Genomic DNA, 16,357 nt, shown 5'->3' with positions numbered 1-16,357 from the left:
TGTCAGTTCACTGTGAATGTTGTTCAGGGTTGGGAAGCTTCCTTTACTTGCCAAGTTCTTATGCTTTGTGAAGAGATAATAATGAATCTTTCAGTCGTACTTGTTTAGGGGGCTTGTGGTAGTTTCGTGTGGGTTGGTTGGTTTGCTGGGAGAAGGGGTCGAAGTATATGTGTGCTGCGAATCGGTCTCTTAAGTATTCATTTCAGTCCTGCAAAGTGAAAGACTGTCTCTGTAATCTGAAGACATTTTGTAGTTGATCTAGCGTACAAAAAGAAAGTATGGGAAAAAAGCATTTCTCCTGTGCAGGTCATGTAAAACTGAACCATTATTCAGACTTTGATAATAAGCACAGGCATGCAGCTATGAAAATGAGTTAAATGAAAGCCATTAATATGCGTACATGCATTAAGTGTTACAAAACCTGCTTTGGTAAAGAACAGTTACCTGGTGACACTGTTGCTTGCATGTGCACTGTGAGGTTTAAATCTCGTCCAGCTGGCATTTCTTCCGCAGTTTTAACCTTCAGGCTTTCAGCTAAATCACCTTCCACTGAGGGTCTTCTTATTTGATTTTATCTGTGATAGCCCATGTTTTTTGGTAATCTCATGTGTCCAGGGAGTCTATCAGAAGACAGTTTTCTCCAGTACATAACTCTTGAGTCTCATGCTTTGCAGTGCTGAACACGTGGTCCCAACTGGCCCATTCCCAAGCCTCTTCAAAGTCCTGTTCCTAAGCAGGCAGCGGGGTATGAACATGGATTAATCAGGTGTATCCAAACAAGAGGCTGGGAAGCAGTGTGAGAGTAATTGATAGAAAAGGGCGGGTGCATATCTGTCTTCACACATTTTATGGAGTTTTTGTGGCTGCCGGAATCCCAGGTGTTAGACAATATTTGCCCTGAGTTGCTGTGCCTGTGTCATTATGAGGCCCATCCATTGCAGCCTGAGGCTTTCCAAAGGGTGATGTCCTCAGACTGCTCAATGCTGTGTAGGTGGATACAATCTGCTTGGGGTTGGGTTCTTTGATTAAAATAATTGGCATGTGCAAAGTTAACTATAATGGCCAGCGGATGTTTCCTGAGCGGTCTAAATTTAAGGCTTTATAGGCTAAAGGCTAACAATAATTATTTAAAAGATCACTTCATATCTATTGCAGTGTCACGTTAATGCCTTTTGGAGGGTTTTAAACAGACGTGCCTTCGGTTGTGTTATCCCTGAGCGTGAGGAGTAGGATAGAAGGCTTGGTGTTAAAAGTGATAAACTATGATACTCTTATGAAGATGCAGGAACTGAAACTGAAAGCTGTGATATCAATGTTTGAAGCTGATAATGAGGTAATGATTTCGAGGTGTTACTCAATTGACCCACCATGTTTTAGCAGTAACTAAAAATATTGGGCTATGCTTGTCAAGTGGTTTGGGCTGTGCTTGTTCTGTGAATATTTGAATATATACTAAAGTACCACAGAATATACATACAGAACAGTATTCACTAGCAAAGCTCCTGGCTATGTTTAAACAAGTCTTCTGCATTCCTGCTTGTCTTTGTCTCACAATGTTTTTCATACTGTATTTTTGTCTATATAGTTCTCTCGATGTTGTAAAATTAGACTTTTGATCTTTGGTCAGGGGCAAGGTTTTCGTACTAATTTAAGGACATTTTCAGTAAAAACAGAACCTAATAGTTCGGATTATTGCTACCTGCTCATACTGGGCTTGGAAAAACATGTCAAAGGTACCCTGCATTTCTGTGACCTCTTGCATTTGCAGTGGGTTGAGATGGGTCCTTCATTTCTCTTCCCTTTTTTCTTCTTTTCCACCCCCGCCACCCAGTCACTGGTGTTCTTCAGCAAAGACTTGAAATACTTGGGATGACAGCACAGTACATGGATTTGTAACATTCTTTAGAAGCAAAGTACTGCAAAGCAGTGGAAGTGAGATTCTTTGTGTGTATTACTTGCCCAGGAAACATAAATAGGGAATGCAAGGGAGTTCCCCGGGGACAAAAATGTTAGAGCGAATGCTGACCTTTAACTTCACTTAAAAGGCAAGTTGAGTTCCCTGTGTTTCTGTGTGTGCTATGCGGTTAACCCCCAGATATCCACGCTGACATTAGAATATCAGCCTTTAAAAGCTCATCAAGCAAATCTGTAAATTAGGGTTTATTTAAATTTTAGGACCTTAACAGTGTTTTGCATGGTATGATGCACTAGACAGATGAACGTCCTGTGGAATTCATTCAGGCAAATTACAATTTAAGGATATGTACCACGTTGCTGCTCTCTAATTACTTAAGATTGAGCACAGCTCCAGAATAGTGAGAGGAACTGCATAAAGTTAACCAGTTGACAGCCCAGTCTTCAGGCAGTTTTGAACTGTGAGGAAGGACAAATAGCTGCTCTTTATTCAGAGTTTTAGGGCTTAGGCCGTGTGGCCAGGTAGACGGAGTTAAATTATCTCTAGGCCAGGGACATCTCTGCTTTCCTGGGTTGAGGCCCCTCTACTTACTGTAAATCAGTCCAGTGGCTCCATTCAGCTGATCTGCTGACAAGTGAATGATTAACTCAAAACTATCAACCAGGCAGAAGATGAACACTGCTGAACAACTGTAAAGTAAAATAACTCTTGAATACAGATTACCTGATTAAGTTATTTGCCAACAAGTTATTTTAACTGACTTAAGTTCAAAAGCTCTGGGTTTCATAATGAGAAGTGCTAACACAGTTTCTTTAAAACCTCTCTATGAATGCAAGGCAAATAGCTTACCCGATCTGAACAAGCAAAAGGCGGCTGTTGCTGCAATACGGAGTCGCTGGATCTAGCAGTGCCTACCCAAAAATACAAAACTCCAAAATCAGGAAAGGGCAGGTTAGGACGGAGAAATTCCTCATTTCTTCCTGCGAGGACTCTACTGAAATGGAAGCTTGTGATCCAGTTGACTGTGTACATAGTTACAACACGCTAATCAAAACACTGACGTATTTTAAATAATGCCAGGCTGCTTCTCTGGTTTGTTTTTGGAGAGCGGTTGGATGACTGTCAGTGTCTGACACATGCGTGTAGTATTATGCAGGAATACTTCTGCAGCAGGAGTGTCCAGAAACAGGATCTCCCGAATCGCTGTTTACCAGATACTTGCCAATACCTGAGACTGCTGAAATGAGCATCGTCGTGTCTCGTCAGGCCCACATACAAGTCTTGTGAAGACACGCTTGTAGAACATGCGGCTTCTCTGTAATCGATAGAACAATTTCCTGATGAAAACCTGTTGGTTTTTTGGGGTACCTACATGTTACATCAGTTAAGACAGTGGGATGGGCTACAGTGTTTTCACACTTGCTCATGCTTTACATGGCAGTTGAAATCCCAAGAATCATTTCAGGTATTTATATGGAGGAAGCTAAAATGGCATAGGTTTTTACCTCATCCTGAGTGTTACCATTTGCGTTACTTATTCTTTGCCTCTTAAGCCTTGTCTGAATGAGGAACATACACCTTTGGAGACCGTAGCAGATCCTCAATAAACACGAGGTTTTAACTTCATGGGTGCAGGGTCTGTTCTGTTAAACTCAACCCATGCTGACTCCTGGCTGTCCTGCACTTTTGGATCTAGTTAACCAAGCGGAAGTGATACTGCCATTGAAAGAGCTTTGTTCTGGAATTTGTAATTTTATAACTGTTTTATGGCCTCAATCTGCTCAGGAAAAACTTACCAAGTTACACTTTGTTTTAAGAGGTCTAGTTGAATTTTAACTGGGCTATTGAAACTTACCCTCTAATTTCAGAGGGTGCAGAAAGGGTTCCCTAAATAGTGCTAGATATTATACAAACCTGTCTCATTTTTCTGCGTTATTCCTGCTGCACATACAGAAGAAGGGGAAGAGCTTTCATTATAGCAGCTGGTTTAATGACGGCCTTGCCAGTGGATTGTGGGCACCCCTAAATGCACCGCAGAGTTAAACTGAAACCCCTCTTGTGCGCAATTATTTTGGTTTTATTATTATTTTTACCGGAGCGGCAGCTTCGCCGCTGTTGATCTTCTGCGGGGAGCGGCCCAGCAGAAGCGGGCGCATCCCCGGGGGCTGAAACCCAGCGGCGGGGATGGGGAAAAGTGGGAACTTGTATTTAAGATTAAAAAAAAAAAAGTTTTTTAAAAAAAAAGGGGGGGGGCGGGGTAACCTCGCCTCCCGTCCCCGGCCTGCAGCCCGGGGCAAGAGCGGGTCTGGGCCCCGCGGAGGGCCCGGGGGTGGCGGCGAGGCGGCCCGGGCCGGGCCGCAGCCCGGCGCCGCGGGGGCGGAGGGGCGCGGGAGGGCGGCCGCGACCGGGCGCTGGCCCCGCGGGCGCGTCCGTGGGTGGGCCGGGGCGGCTGGCCGCCCTCGCCTTCCCCGGGAGGGCGCTAATTGGGGTTAATGGTCTTCCCGCTCCCTGCCCCCGCCCCGCCCCGCTCCGGAGCGACGGCCGCACGTGCGGGGTGCGTGGGCTGGGCGGGTGCGCGGCCGTTGCCGCTCGGCGCTGCGGTGAGGCGCGGCGGGGCGGCGGGGCCTGCCGGGCGCCCTTCCCGCGGCGGCGCCGGCCTCCTCCCTCCCTCTCCTCTGCTCTGCTCTCCTCGGTGGAGCCGCCTTTCCTCGCCGTTGGGGCCGCGTGTGCGTTAGCCTGCGGGGCTCCGGGGGCGGGCTGCGGGGCGGCGGGACGCCGCCGGGCTGGAGATGGCTGCGCCCGGGGCGGGGGGCAGGCGGGCGGGCGGGGGGAGGGCAGCCATCTGAATGTGAGAAATTTGTAACTTCCTAGAAACCGGGGAGCTGAGAAATAGTTGTCGGGGCGAAGGTGAGCGGCTTGGTTTCGTTCCCGGCGGTCTCGCTCGTGCGGCAGGCGGGTGCGGGTCCCTTTTTCGGTCCATTTTACCAGCTGAGGCGGCTGCGGGTCCCTTTTTCGGTGCATTTTGCCAGCTGTGGCGGCCGCTGGAGGAGGGGCATGCCCCGGGGCGTTGTCTGCGCCGTGTTTACTCCTCGTCCTCCGAGCGGTTTGCAGCCAGTGCGGTGCCGGTGTTTTGGGAGGAGCGCAGTGAACCTGAGGGAGAATGCTGCTGAGGTCTTGTCCTGAAAAACTACAGCTTTTTAGGCAGTGCTGTTCTGCAGGGATTCAGGTACCCTTGAGGAATTTGATTTTGTGGAGGTTAATTAAAAGGCCGCTGAAAAGTATTAAGGCGTAAGCTGTTTTGACAGCTCATCTTTTTGTAATATTTATGTGAATTTTCCTCCTCTAGCAGCTTTTAAAGGTGTAACTGTTCTGCTTCTGGATGTGCAGTAGTTTTGCAGTATGGAATGTTCATTTCTTATTCCCCTTTAAACTTAAGATACGTTTTGGTGCTGGTACTGCATTTCATTTCAACACAGTAATGTCCCTTGAACGCTGTTATGGTTCTTCCAGTTATTTGGCACTGAAGATTTCTGTATCACTTGCTGCAGTATTCTTGTAGCTAAGTTTTTTTTATAACTCCTTTCAAACATGTATTAGGTGTGTTTATAGGCTCATGCAGAATGAATCTGTATTTTTAAAGGCTGCTGTTATTCCATTTTGGGTTCTTCTCATGTTACTGTTGCTTCAGTCTGAGTGTCTAAATATAGCTCTGTTTTTTTTGTTGTTTTTTTTTTTGTTGTTTTTTTTTTAGTCTTCACCTGCATGTCAATCTCCTCAATGACTGTAATATGACCTAATGATAAAAAAGGAAGGTGTGTATGGAGGAGTGCTTTCCTGAAGGCTTTATGATACTTTAGATTTCAGGAAAAAATGTTAGTAGCTTTTGGAAAGCGTTTTGGAAAGTTCACTGTTAATATTGTCAGAGTAGTCTCCATGCATGGTATTTCTAATAGCTTAAAGCTAGAAAACTGACCTATTTCTTAAAAGGTATTTCGCGATGCTCATTTAGGTCAGAAATACAGCAGGTATTTGAGATGCTGGTTTAGCTGAGAAACTTGCACATGTCAGTGAGAAGTACTGGTTGCTTTAACAACCTTGACAATTTTAAAGCTGAAGAAGTAGTCACTAGTGGTTACGTGATAATGATGAATTGTGTTAGATTTGCTTTCTAACCTTAATGTCTGCCTTTGATTGTAAATTACAGCCTCAACCACATCTGACGTTATTGCACCAAATTCTGTTATACATGCATAAACAACTGTTCCCTGAATCCTTACAGAAGTGAAACACCTTCTTACTCTCTGCAGCACTGAAATATGTGAGAGGTCAATGTATGCTCTTACCTGCAGGGGTTTGTAAACTGTCCTTGAAGAATGGGCATAAAATACTAGTTGTAGTTGCACGGGTGTAATGTGAGGAATCAAGTGGTGGTGAACTGGGCGTGTGATTTGGATATTGCTAAAGGCTCTTTCTCTTACTTGCCTTTTATATTCTGATATTTAAGTTGCTGCCTTTTCATTATCCAACAGCTTTATGGCTCTAGGCGGCCGTGAATTCTGTATGTGTTTTCTGGGTTGTGAACTGTGGCTCGAATTTACCTATTTCATTATTTTAAAATCCAGATATATTCTGTTGTATGGATTTTACCCTTTTGCTGATTATAGTACGTAAAATCCAGTAACTTTCTTCATGTTCGATGCATTAGCAGTAACATCAATCTTAAATAGATCCGAATTCTCTTGTCTTTATGTAGTGAAACAGAGGGAGAACAGTTAGTGACTTCTGTTGAAGGTCATATAAAAAAACGGGCAATATATCTGGAATTTAAATTTAGGGTTCTCTCACTTAATCTTTGTCAAGAGGGGCAAAATGAGGATGGAAGTATTTGCTTTGTGTTTACTGAAGCCTGACTGCCCTCTCATGTAGAACTGACTATGTTGCAAGTGGCTGGTATCAGCTCCCTGTAAGACCTCCTGAAAGTAGCTCACAGTGCTGTTGCTACAGCTTTTGATCTGTGCTATCCTTAGGCACCTACATTTAACTTTAATTGGACCTAGTGTGTAGGAAGGCTGGGGAAGCATGCCAAGAAATGTGCAGGTAGCAAGTGTAATGCAAAGTTGATTTTTTTTTTTTTTATGTGCTCTGCTGTTTGTGTAAGTCATACTGTCTGAGGCATATAGTGACCATTCCAGATACTATGGACACAGGCTAAAGATGAAATTATTATGGACCTGTGTTCAGGATTAAAAGACAGCTGCCTTTTATTGGCAGTATTTGTTCTTTAGACCCATTTTATTACTCAGGGTTTGCTTGCCACAGCAAAGAACCCGTGTTCTGTCATGTAATAAACATGAATGCAAATAGATCCAGTCCAATCCACGAATCTTGAATATGCCAGTTAGAGTAATTTACTGGAGCATATTTTGGGAGGTGGGGCAGAAGGATTATTCTTGGGTGCAGTAGAATCGTGGGAGGTGAATGTTTGCCTGACTTCTCCAAAGTAAATTTGATAGAAAAAAAGAGGAGTTACTAATTTCTTTCCCTTGGTTGGGTTTTCATTTTACCTGCTATCCTTTTCTATGAGTATAAGGAATCAGTGGAATTGGACTTTGCCCACATTGCTGCAGAGTAGTGGTTTGCTTTCCATAGTGGTGATACTAAAGATTTTTAAAAATGCAAGGTAGTGGGTGGGTGTGTGAACAGGGAGCAGGCTTTTTCCTTTACACCAACGGCTGAATTCTCAATTCTCCTCTCAAATTGTAGTTAGAAGGGAGTGTGGAGATAGGCCAGGGGTTGGCCAGAGTATTTTGGTTAGTGGTCTCCTTTTTTCTTCGGCTGTAATATTTCTAGAGGTCTACACTGGTGTTTAGTGTTCTCATATTAAAAATCATATGTATGTAGTATTTAAAAGGATGGCCTATGCGAAATCTGTTTTCTTCAGAACCTAGTTATTCAACATCTTCTGGCCATCCGTCTCTCTTTAGAGATTAGTGATCTGTGTTTTGCTTTTGACTCTTTCTGAAGCATGCGACTTCTCTTACAGTCCCTGGCTCTCCTCATCCTGTATTTCTGTTGCATTGGATTCCGAATATCTTGTCTCCTGTTTCCTGTGTGTCAGCTCCTTGTCTGGTAACGAGAGAGTGGGACTCCCTGTTTCATCATAGAGCGGTTGAGAAAAAGTTGGCTTTCTGGGCTTTCTTGAAGATTGTGTAATATTCAGTGATATGTTGAGTCGTTATCAGGATATTTGTGGAGAAGACTGAGGAAGCGATGAAAAGTATGCCAAAGATGATACTTTCTCTAAAGTTAGAGGAAATAGAGTAATGTTTATAGTGAATAATAGGACTGTCACCTGTATCTTGCTTTCTGTTTCTGCATATGCAGGTTCCTTCTGTAATTGGAATCACACTCAGGTGGGATTTTCAGCAGCTGGTTTTCCTGGTGACTCAGCCTTAGAGTAAGTCTTTCTAGGCGGATGATTAGCGTATAGGGAAATGCCTGTTCTGTTCCAATGGGTGAGTGTGGATCCTGGTGATTCTTCCAAGCATGCTTGCAGGGAGACTGTCTTTCATTTTTTTTTTGACTGTTCTTGTCTCTGCTTCCCTTGTATCACTCAAAGAGTTGGAGTGAGTGTGATAGCTGATTTGCACTGACATTAGAGGCATTTAAGGCAATTTGCTACAGCTGGAGAGTACTCACCCAGCAGGCAAGTACACAGCTTCCTAATCTAGTTTTGAACATTCTTGGCAGAGATTGACTTATAAGCACCCAGAACAAGGGTCTTTGGTTATGCAATGGTATCATCTTCAGGCCATTATAATTTAAGAAAGAAAAGAAAATGTTTCAGTACAGAATAAAACAATCTGATTAAACTTCAGAAACCTTTTCTAATACACTTTGAGCCTAGCTTATGTAGCAAGGAGCAAAAGGAGGTTGCCATGGACCACTAAACGACATAATGTTTGTCTGTTACATGTAGCTATTATGAGGTTGCACAAAATATTTTATTGTAAGGCATTCAGAAAATTCTTCATTTGTGGGTATAGTAGATCTATATATGTTCTCATAGTGTCAGGGTTCAGTTATTACCGTGCTCTTCCTTCACCAGAGGCAAGGGTGAGCCTGAAATCTGACATTGTTGCAGCTTCCTGTCACCAGGAAACGGGGAAAATACTGCCTGCTTTTTGACAGCCACCATGGAGAAAGCGGACAGCCTAGCTGTTGACAGGCTTGAAACTTTCCCAGGAGGATGCGTGACTTCTGTTTTCTAACGCGTTCGTCTGTGCCTTCCCCTGTTGGAGGCCTAGATACTGTAGCAACTTAAAAGTTTTAGCAGTTTCTGGACAGCACGTGTCTCAGTATTAACCTGTCTTGCATTATCTACATGCTCTTTCACTAGTGCTCATGTATGATTTAAGGGGTATTTATTTTGCTACCTGGTTTTCTAAAGTTCCTTTTCCTTTGTGCCTGTTGTCAAAGTTGATGCCGGGGATGCTTGTTCTTAGTTACAGGAAAAGCTGTAAGCAGAGGCAGAGACTTCTCAAGTGACAGTGTCTGTTGAATTCACTCGTATCTGGCAACCCTCGAGACACTGCAGTTTGCACTTGTGAAGCTGTGCATGAAAATACGTCTCTACTGTTTGCTCTCTGTTATTACTTCATGTAGTTACCGCAGCGCTAGTGGTTTTACCTGCTACTAAAACTACAGCATGGCAAAGATTAAGGCAAATCTATCCGTATTTCTACAGTCAGACCTGCAATTCAGACATAAGAAGCTCCGAAGAGCTGATAGACTCGTGGCAAATAGAAATTGAAAGAAAGCTCTGATCCTCTGGAGCTTAGTGTCGAATTGATAATGCATTTCTTCCAAGTTTGTCAGTTCAGCTTAGTGTTGGTGACCCAGGCACAGCTCAGAGGAGATGCCTCAGGGAAAGAAAATAATCACAGCCAGTGATCTTCTAGGCAGCTTAAAGAAATACGAACATTGCAGTTTCAGCTTATCAGATGATTTATTCTTTTTCTCCCCAGTAAGATGAATAAACTCTTCCTGAATTAATCTGGGTGACACTTCCTCCTTTTGTTTTCTGTAGATATTTCAACTTCAGATCTTGAATAAAGCTCAGTCTTCCAAGCGATACTCTTTGGACTACAGCTTTTAATCCATACTGCTCCTGTACTGGTATTTAAAGCTATGACACCAACAATAAAAAATGAAAGGGATGAGAGAAGCACAGCCTATATTGTGAGAATGAGTGCAAGCATGTTAGGAACCTTTGTAACGAATGTCAGTTTACAAGAGGAGAAAGATGGTGAGTGATATTAGTCAGGGAACACCTAATCCGTTTTAAAGCTTTACTTGTTTTTCTGTCATGAGCAGGAAGACAGATAAACACAGGGACTTGTGCTCAGTTCCTAGTGCTGGACCTGAAGTGGCTAAAGATTCACATAAGTGCTTAGTAAAGTCTGAGCTTAGTGAAACACTTACTGCAAGTGGTGCCTGTTGACTATTTTAGTGGACCTCTTATGATGGAGAAGAGCACAGATCTTAATTTTAGTGTGTGGCAATCGGTGAAGAATAGTCTTAATCCCATGCCAGTATAAAATTGTGGAAAATGGGAACTGTGCCTTGTTAAAATAAAGCTTTTAACAGTGGTTTGCCAAAGGAAAAGAGAAAACAATTTGAAACTCAGAGTCTGTGTAACTGGCTTGGATGAGTTGTGTTAATAGTCAAGTAAAGGCAAGGGGGAAGCTTAACCCTGCTCAACCCTATAACTACCTAATCAGTGAAGTAGGGAGCAATCAAATTAAGTTGAATGCAGATGTAACTAAAAATTATTCTCTAAATACATTGCAGTATGGATGATCTATCACTTAGCTGTGATTACAGTGGTTTCAAACACTCCTTTTTGTTTAAAGCCACCAGATAGATCTTTGAAAATTACTTAATTTTAAATGGCTACAGGAGGAATAATAACATGAAGTTTGAACCAGAGACATGATCTGGCTTTTGACAACAAGGAAAATAGTCAGCTGACTGACTGAGACTAGTTGGGTATCAAGAACAAATCTTTTCACTGGATTCCAGGGACTTTGGCCTTTGTGCCAACATAAATATGGGTGTCTCTTTAATAGCAGAATTGCATTGGATTAGTTTGAGCTTTTTGGAAATTTATATTATGAAATACACAGTTCACTTCTATACTTCCTTGTTTTAAGAAAATAGGGCATTAAATGTTGAACTGCGTGCTTCTTTTTCCTCTGCATGTTGTGAAGAGAACTGAGGTCTCCTCTTTCTAAAAAATTTTTCTCATGTTTTGTAAGTTGGTTAGACACACAGTGTTCTAAAAGCTGAGCTGCATTCACTAAAACGTTTCAGACAGCCGTGCAGGCCTGAACAGAGGGTTGTAGCTACGTAGCATTAATTTTTGCTGCTCTTAGGCTGTGCTGCAGTTCCTGTTGCTTGCAGTGGGGCCCAGTAAACAACTGGTTTGTGCTCAAGGTGGGTGTGGACAATACTGTCATTCGGTGAGTGAAGAGGCATCTAGTTAATACTAAGCACTCTGCCTTTTTGATGGCTTTATCCTCTCTTGTATTGTGCCCTTCTCAAGTTCTGCAAGGAAGCTAAGTGTTCTGCTGAAGGGAATGGATGACCTTACTGTTCTTGCTAAACACAAAGTATGCCAAGTATGGGGGCAGAGAAGGTAAATACTCAGACAGACACATGATGCTACCTGTGTCCCTCTCTAAAATTCACATGAAAAATTATTTCTTCTCATGTTGTCTTTCATCTCTGATGTGATAATTAAGTACACTCAGCATGTTCTGACAAATCTGAAATGCCCTCTGGTACAGAGTCATGCAGTTGAAAACCTTTGTTTTTGAAATGAACTGTTCTGAATGTACATGTTAGTGGCTTTTCTCAGATGTCTGATACCAGGTTGTCATCTTTAATTATTTCTCTGTGCTCTATTTTTGTTCCTTCGAAGTATTGTCTGTAGTGGGCCCAAATCTGTTTCCAGAATGTCTACACAACCCGGTGATTTTTTGGGTGCACTTGCGTCCTTAGAGAACACGAGTGATTTCAGTGAAACAACAAAGGACCACAAGCATAAAACAGTTTGCAAAATCATAATGATTATGGCTGTATATGTGCATAGTAAAGTGCATTTCCTGCCAAGAAACGTTCTTGTCTCACAGGTTTTAGCACTGTGAGTTAAGTGTTCCTGTACTTAATTTTCCTTTTCTGTTTACTTTAAGATTACATGATGGAATTCGCATTTTCTCAAGAAAAGCTGCATATCTTGGATCAGTACCGTTGAAGATATCTTCTGATTGCAACACCCGAAGCAGGGTTCTGTAACAAATTTGTCAAAAGATCACATACAATGGATCTCAAAGAAAGCTGCCCAAGTGTTAGCATTCCCAGCTCTGATGAACACAGAGAGAAGAAAAAAAGATTTACTGTAAGTATGTAAGAGTGTAAGCACTGTACGCAAATGCATAGGCTATTAGTGCCTAGAAGTGCTACTTTCTCGGGTTTTTACTAGTAAGCTTGGTCTTATTTTCAACAGGTTTATGGAAATCTGCTCACTTGCTCTTGTGAGTACTGGCCATAGTCCAGTGTGAGAAGTTGTGAATGTTTTACAGTGTTTAACTGTGTTGCTTTCTGCAAAAAGTATTTGGCTTTACAAATTTCTGGTATTTTTACCTCCAAACAGCAGCATTTTCTCATAGAAAATACATAAGTGTCCAGATGCAGGGATAACATTTTGGTACCAAATCAGATTAAGATTTGGCATCCTACATTATTTTTCATGAAAACATTTATTTTGTGATGGAGTAAAGTGTGGGTTTGGTTGGGGTTTTGTCTTTTTTTAAATGGCTGCTTTTTTCTTAGATCTCTTATTATACTTTTATAATTTTTTGTGTAAAAGAAAAAAATATAAACCATCAAATTTTTTAAAGACCTTTCCTCTGTCTTCCTGTTTTCTATTTCTAATGCCTATGAGTTTTTTCCTATCCTGCTCCCATTTCCACTTCTTGTCATTCCCCTCCCTCTTCCTTTTTTCACCTCCCAATTTGACTTGCTTTCTGGAATTAAAGTCTTCCCATTCTGTGGGGAAACTCTTTGCATTGCATACTGAAAAACAGCATGGCATGAATTTTTGTTTTGCTTATATGTATGCTAGGATATAAAGACAGCATTGTAATACTTCCTTTAAAAAGCTTGAACTATTTCATTGCTCTTGTGCAACTTCCTCTAAGCTTTTTTTTTTTTTTTGAGTGACTTAGTCACTCTTCAGATGTGGAATGCAAACACCCTTAGACTGAATTGCTGTCTGAAGAATACAACAAAACAAAGACTTACTTTGAGATATATATATGTCTTTCCTCTTCACCTCCCTTCCTCAGAGGAGAATAATGCTATTTGATTGTACAAGTGTATCAAGATGTAATTTGGGGAAGGAGTGTGCTGGAAAAGGGAGCAAGCAAAAGGGAACTTTACTAATACTTTAAACTGCTGCATGCATGTGAAACTCAAATGAGCAGGAAAAACTTCAAAGAAGCCTAAACTTGAGCAAAACAGGTTTGTTTTATTGCGTCAGTGCTGGCAGTCCTGCTGTTAAAATGTGCCGGTGTAGTACATTTGTGGTACATACTAGTGTTGTGATTTCCAGGTAATTTTATCTGAAGATCTGTGTGACAACCTTAGCAACTTAAAGGCACTTTCTTTGGGCGTGCCCTTTAGAAAGCTGTACAAGCAAGAGTGGGAAACTTCAGAAATTGGGGGTTAAGGGAGGGGAGGAAAGGAGTCCAACCCAGCTTGCACTATGTGGAGGTACACTTTGTCTTGGCGGCTTCTGCTTTCTGCATCAATTAGCAGCTTGACAAGAACTGCTTTTCACAACCAAGCTTTTGAGTATTATCACATATATTTTAGAATTTGATAACAGAAGCGAGGGTCATACTAAACTTCGTGGTGGGAACTGTGAATTCCAGCATGTCAGTGCTTTTACTGTGTTTCCTCTTTTGTAGCTGTGTTGTAATGACCGGAGCCTGTCAGTACTGCTTTTGGAGGGGAGCAAGAAAGGGGTGTGGGGGCAAACAGTTCTTAAAAAATTTGTGGTAGGTATAGCTGTTTCTGATAGCCATGTTAGTGCCATTTCCGTAAAGAGCAATAAGAACCTTAGGGTGAAAGAAAAGGTTAAAGTGATAAAGGCTAGGAAAGACTTCAGGTGACTATTTTGTATAATCTTCACCTTACTGACACTTACAGTATATATCACTACCGCTTCTGAGGCTATTCTAGAATCTTACTGGTCTGAATAGAAACTATGAATTCCAGCTCAAACCTTACAGTGGCTCACGTAATGCTGGCATGGAAATAAGACAAGTATGTGCAACTTTGCTTTTACTAACTCTTCTTTTTCCCCCTCATGCTTGCCCTGATGAAGCATTTTTAAAAACAATCTTGTCTCTGTGCAGTCTTCATTCTGATAAATGAGTCAAACTTCTCAATTTTGTCTTTGGAGATGAACTGTTCATTCTTCTTGAGCATTTTCATAACCTTTTATTGAATATTTGATTTGCTTTTGTTAAATACTGCATGCATTTGATATATTTACTACCAATTTTTTTTTTCCTTGACTAATAATTTAATGTTTGAATTTTTCGGGTGTTCTGGCAAGGAAGCTTTTTTGCTTCCACTTAGTTCGTGGTAACCAGCCTCTATGTATACCCACCCTAGTTCACTGTCCTGCGTTTTTCTGAAGATTCAGCATTCACTTTCTTCATAAAAAGAGCAAAATACTTGCTTGTTTTGGACCATATCTAGGCTATATTAATTGCTATTCTGTCCTTGCTGCATAGTGGGCCACTTTTTTTTGCCTGTTTTGCCAAATAGCTTTGTTCTGGATTTCTCGCTTTTACCCCTATGCTGTTGAATGTCTGAGGCTTAATTTTTCTCTTCTGACCTGTTGTCTCCCCTCACACCCCAATCATATACAGGCTTATTAAGAAATCTCTTTCAAGGGTGCTGTTTGATTAAATCTGGAAACTTCATCTCAGATCTGCGATGTATAATAGTAATCCCCAGCCCTGTGAAAATTGCAGAGTTGTTTTTTGATTTTGTTGACAATAAATAGTTTTGTTACTTTCTCAATGCTTGCTCTCTTGAAATTGGAAAACAGCCCACCTTTTTACTTAGCTTTGTTTAATACAAATTGAACATTTAATCCAGAAGCATGAGCTACCAAAACAGAGTTGAAGCCTTTTCATTTTAGTTATTTCGTGAAGAAATCTATCACATCCAGAAATAGCTGGACCCTATCCTATCTGCGTCTGGGAAGATGGTTTATGGTGGTGATAGTGATGTTTTCAGGAATTCTGTTTCTTTTTCTTCCTTTTTCCTTTCCCAAAGCTTTGCAGTATTTATCCACGTATCACAAGGTGTGGATGCATCTTATCTATTTTTTAGGAGTTTTCTAAGACTAGTTTTGGTTTAGGAGTAATTAGATTTGAAAAGGTTATTATCTAAGTAAGGCTAGATTCCCGCCCCCCCCCCCCCCCCCCCCCCGAAACAAGCATTGCACATCTCTAAATCATTACATAGGTGTAGCTGATAGTAGTAATACAGCCCAAAGACATGTTGTGGTTTTGGGTTTTACCAAATTCTTTGTAGATATCATATGTGTTCTTATCATTCAGTGCTTCCATTGCTGTCGAACTTGCAGTTTCTACTTTGTTGGGTATGCAAGAGCTTCAGTGATGGTGTGAAATGGATGACCTCGTATGGATATTTTTTTTATGCTCTCTTGTGTAAAAAATGTTGACTGTGTCATTGTTCTACAGCTAGCTACTGCAAGAACAAAACTTTTTTAATTTTGAGGTTGACGAGGAGGTAAATATCATCTTGTATCCTAAGTTTTGCTTGCCTGTGCACTTTGCAGTCTATGCATTTTGCCCTGCTGATTTAAGAAGTTGTCCATGGCCTGCTTCTTAAGCTTGTTGGCATTGATCTGCCATGCAACCATGGGGAATGAAAATGTGTGTTTGAGCACTATTTGTGGGACTTGGTTGTTGTATAAGATAGCTAGTTGAGGAGGACAGTACTGAAGTCTTTACAGCTGAAGCTTTTGCTGTTTACAGTCTAGGGAGGCTCTAGAAGGTGAGTAGCTAGGTTTTATGCTAATGCTTGTGTAGCAGTATAAGGGAAAGCTGGTTTTCTAGGTAGAGTCTTACCAGCATCCTACTGGATGTTGCTATCCAGCCTCCTGTGTTCCTCAGGGAAGACTGAGAGCAGCTTATTTGAGCAGTTAACGTAGCATGAATGCAAATCTCGGGCTAAGGAACTGATGTTGGTGGCTGCCACTTCCACTGAGAGCGTTAAAAAGAGAGAGGTGAGCTGCTGTTGCAGGACAGAAGGGAGACTGGGGCATTGGTC

At 41.8% G+C, this 16,357-nt stretch overlaps 1 protein-coding gene across 6 annotated transcripts in view; it reads left to right on the top strand.

Moving 5' to 3' along the window:
• The window catches only part of LOC309586597 (serine/threonine-protein kinase Sgk3), a 62,229-nt gene that overhangs the window by 19,816 nt on the left and 26,056 nt on the right, over window positions 1-16,357 (top strand). The window contains exons 1-2 of one of the 6 annotated variants that reach the window (XM_082303796.1): window positions 4,526-4,641; window positions 12,172-12,377. In XM_082303796.1, coding sequence (XP_082159922.1) covers window positions 12,300-12,377 — 78 coding nt within the window. In that variant the 5' untranslated portion in view covers window positions 4,526-4,641; window positions 12,172-12,299. Of the gene's footprint in view, window positions 1-4,525; window positions 4,642-4,799; window positions 4,823-4,914; window positions 5,142-11,373; window positions 11,440-12,171; window positions 12,378-13,416; window positions 13,502-16,357 lie in introns of those variants that run through there. The other 5 variants (XM_082303798.1, XM_082303795.1, XM_082303797.1 and 2 more) reach the window with 5 other exon arrangements.

The sequence above is a fragment of the Platalea leucorodia genome, assembly GCF_965183815.1.
Source record: "Platalea leucorodia genome assembly, chromosome: 1".
NCBI classification, from domain to species: domain Eukaryota; kingdom Metazoa; phylum Chordata; class Aves; order Pelecaniformes; family Threskiornithidae; genus Platalea; species Platalea leucorodia.
The sequence above is the reverse complement of the archived record's forward strand: the minus strand, read 5'-3'. Positions and strand labels throughout refer to the sequence as shown.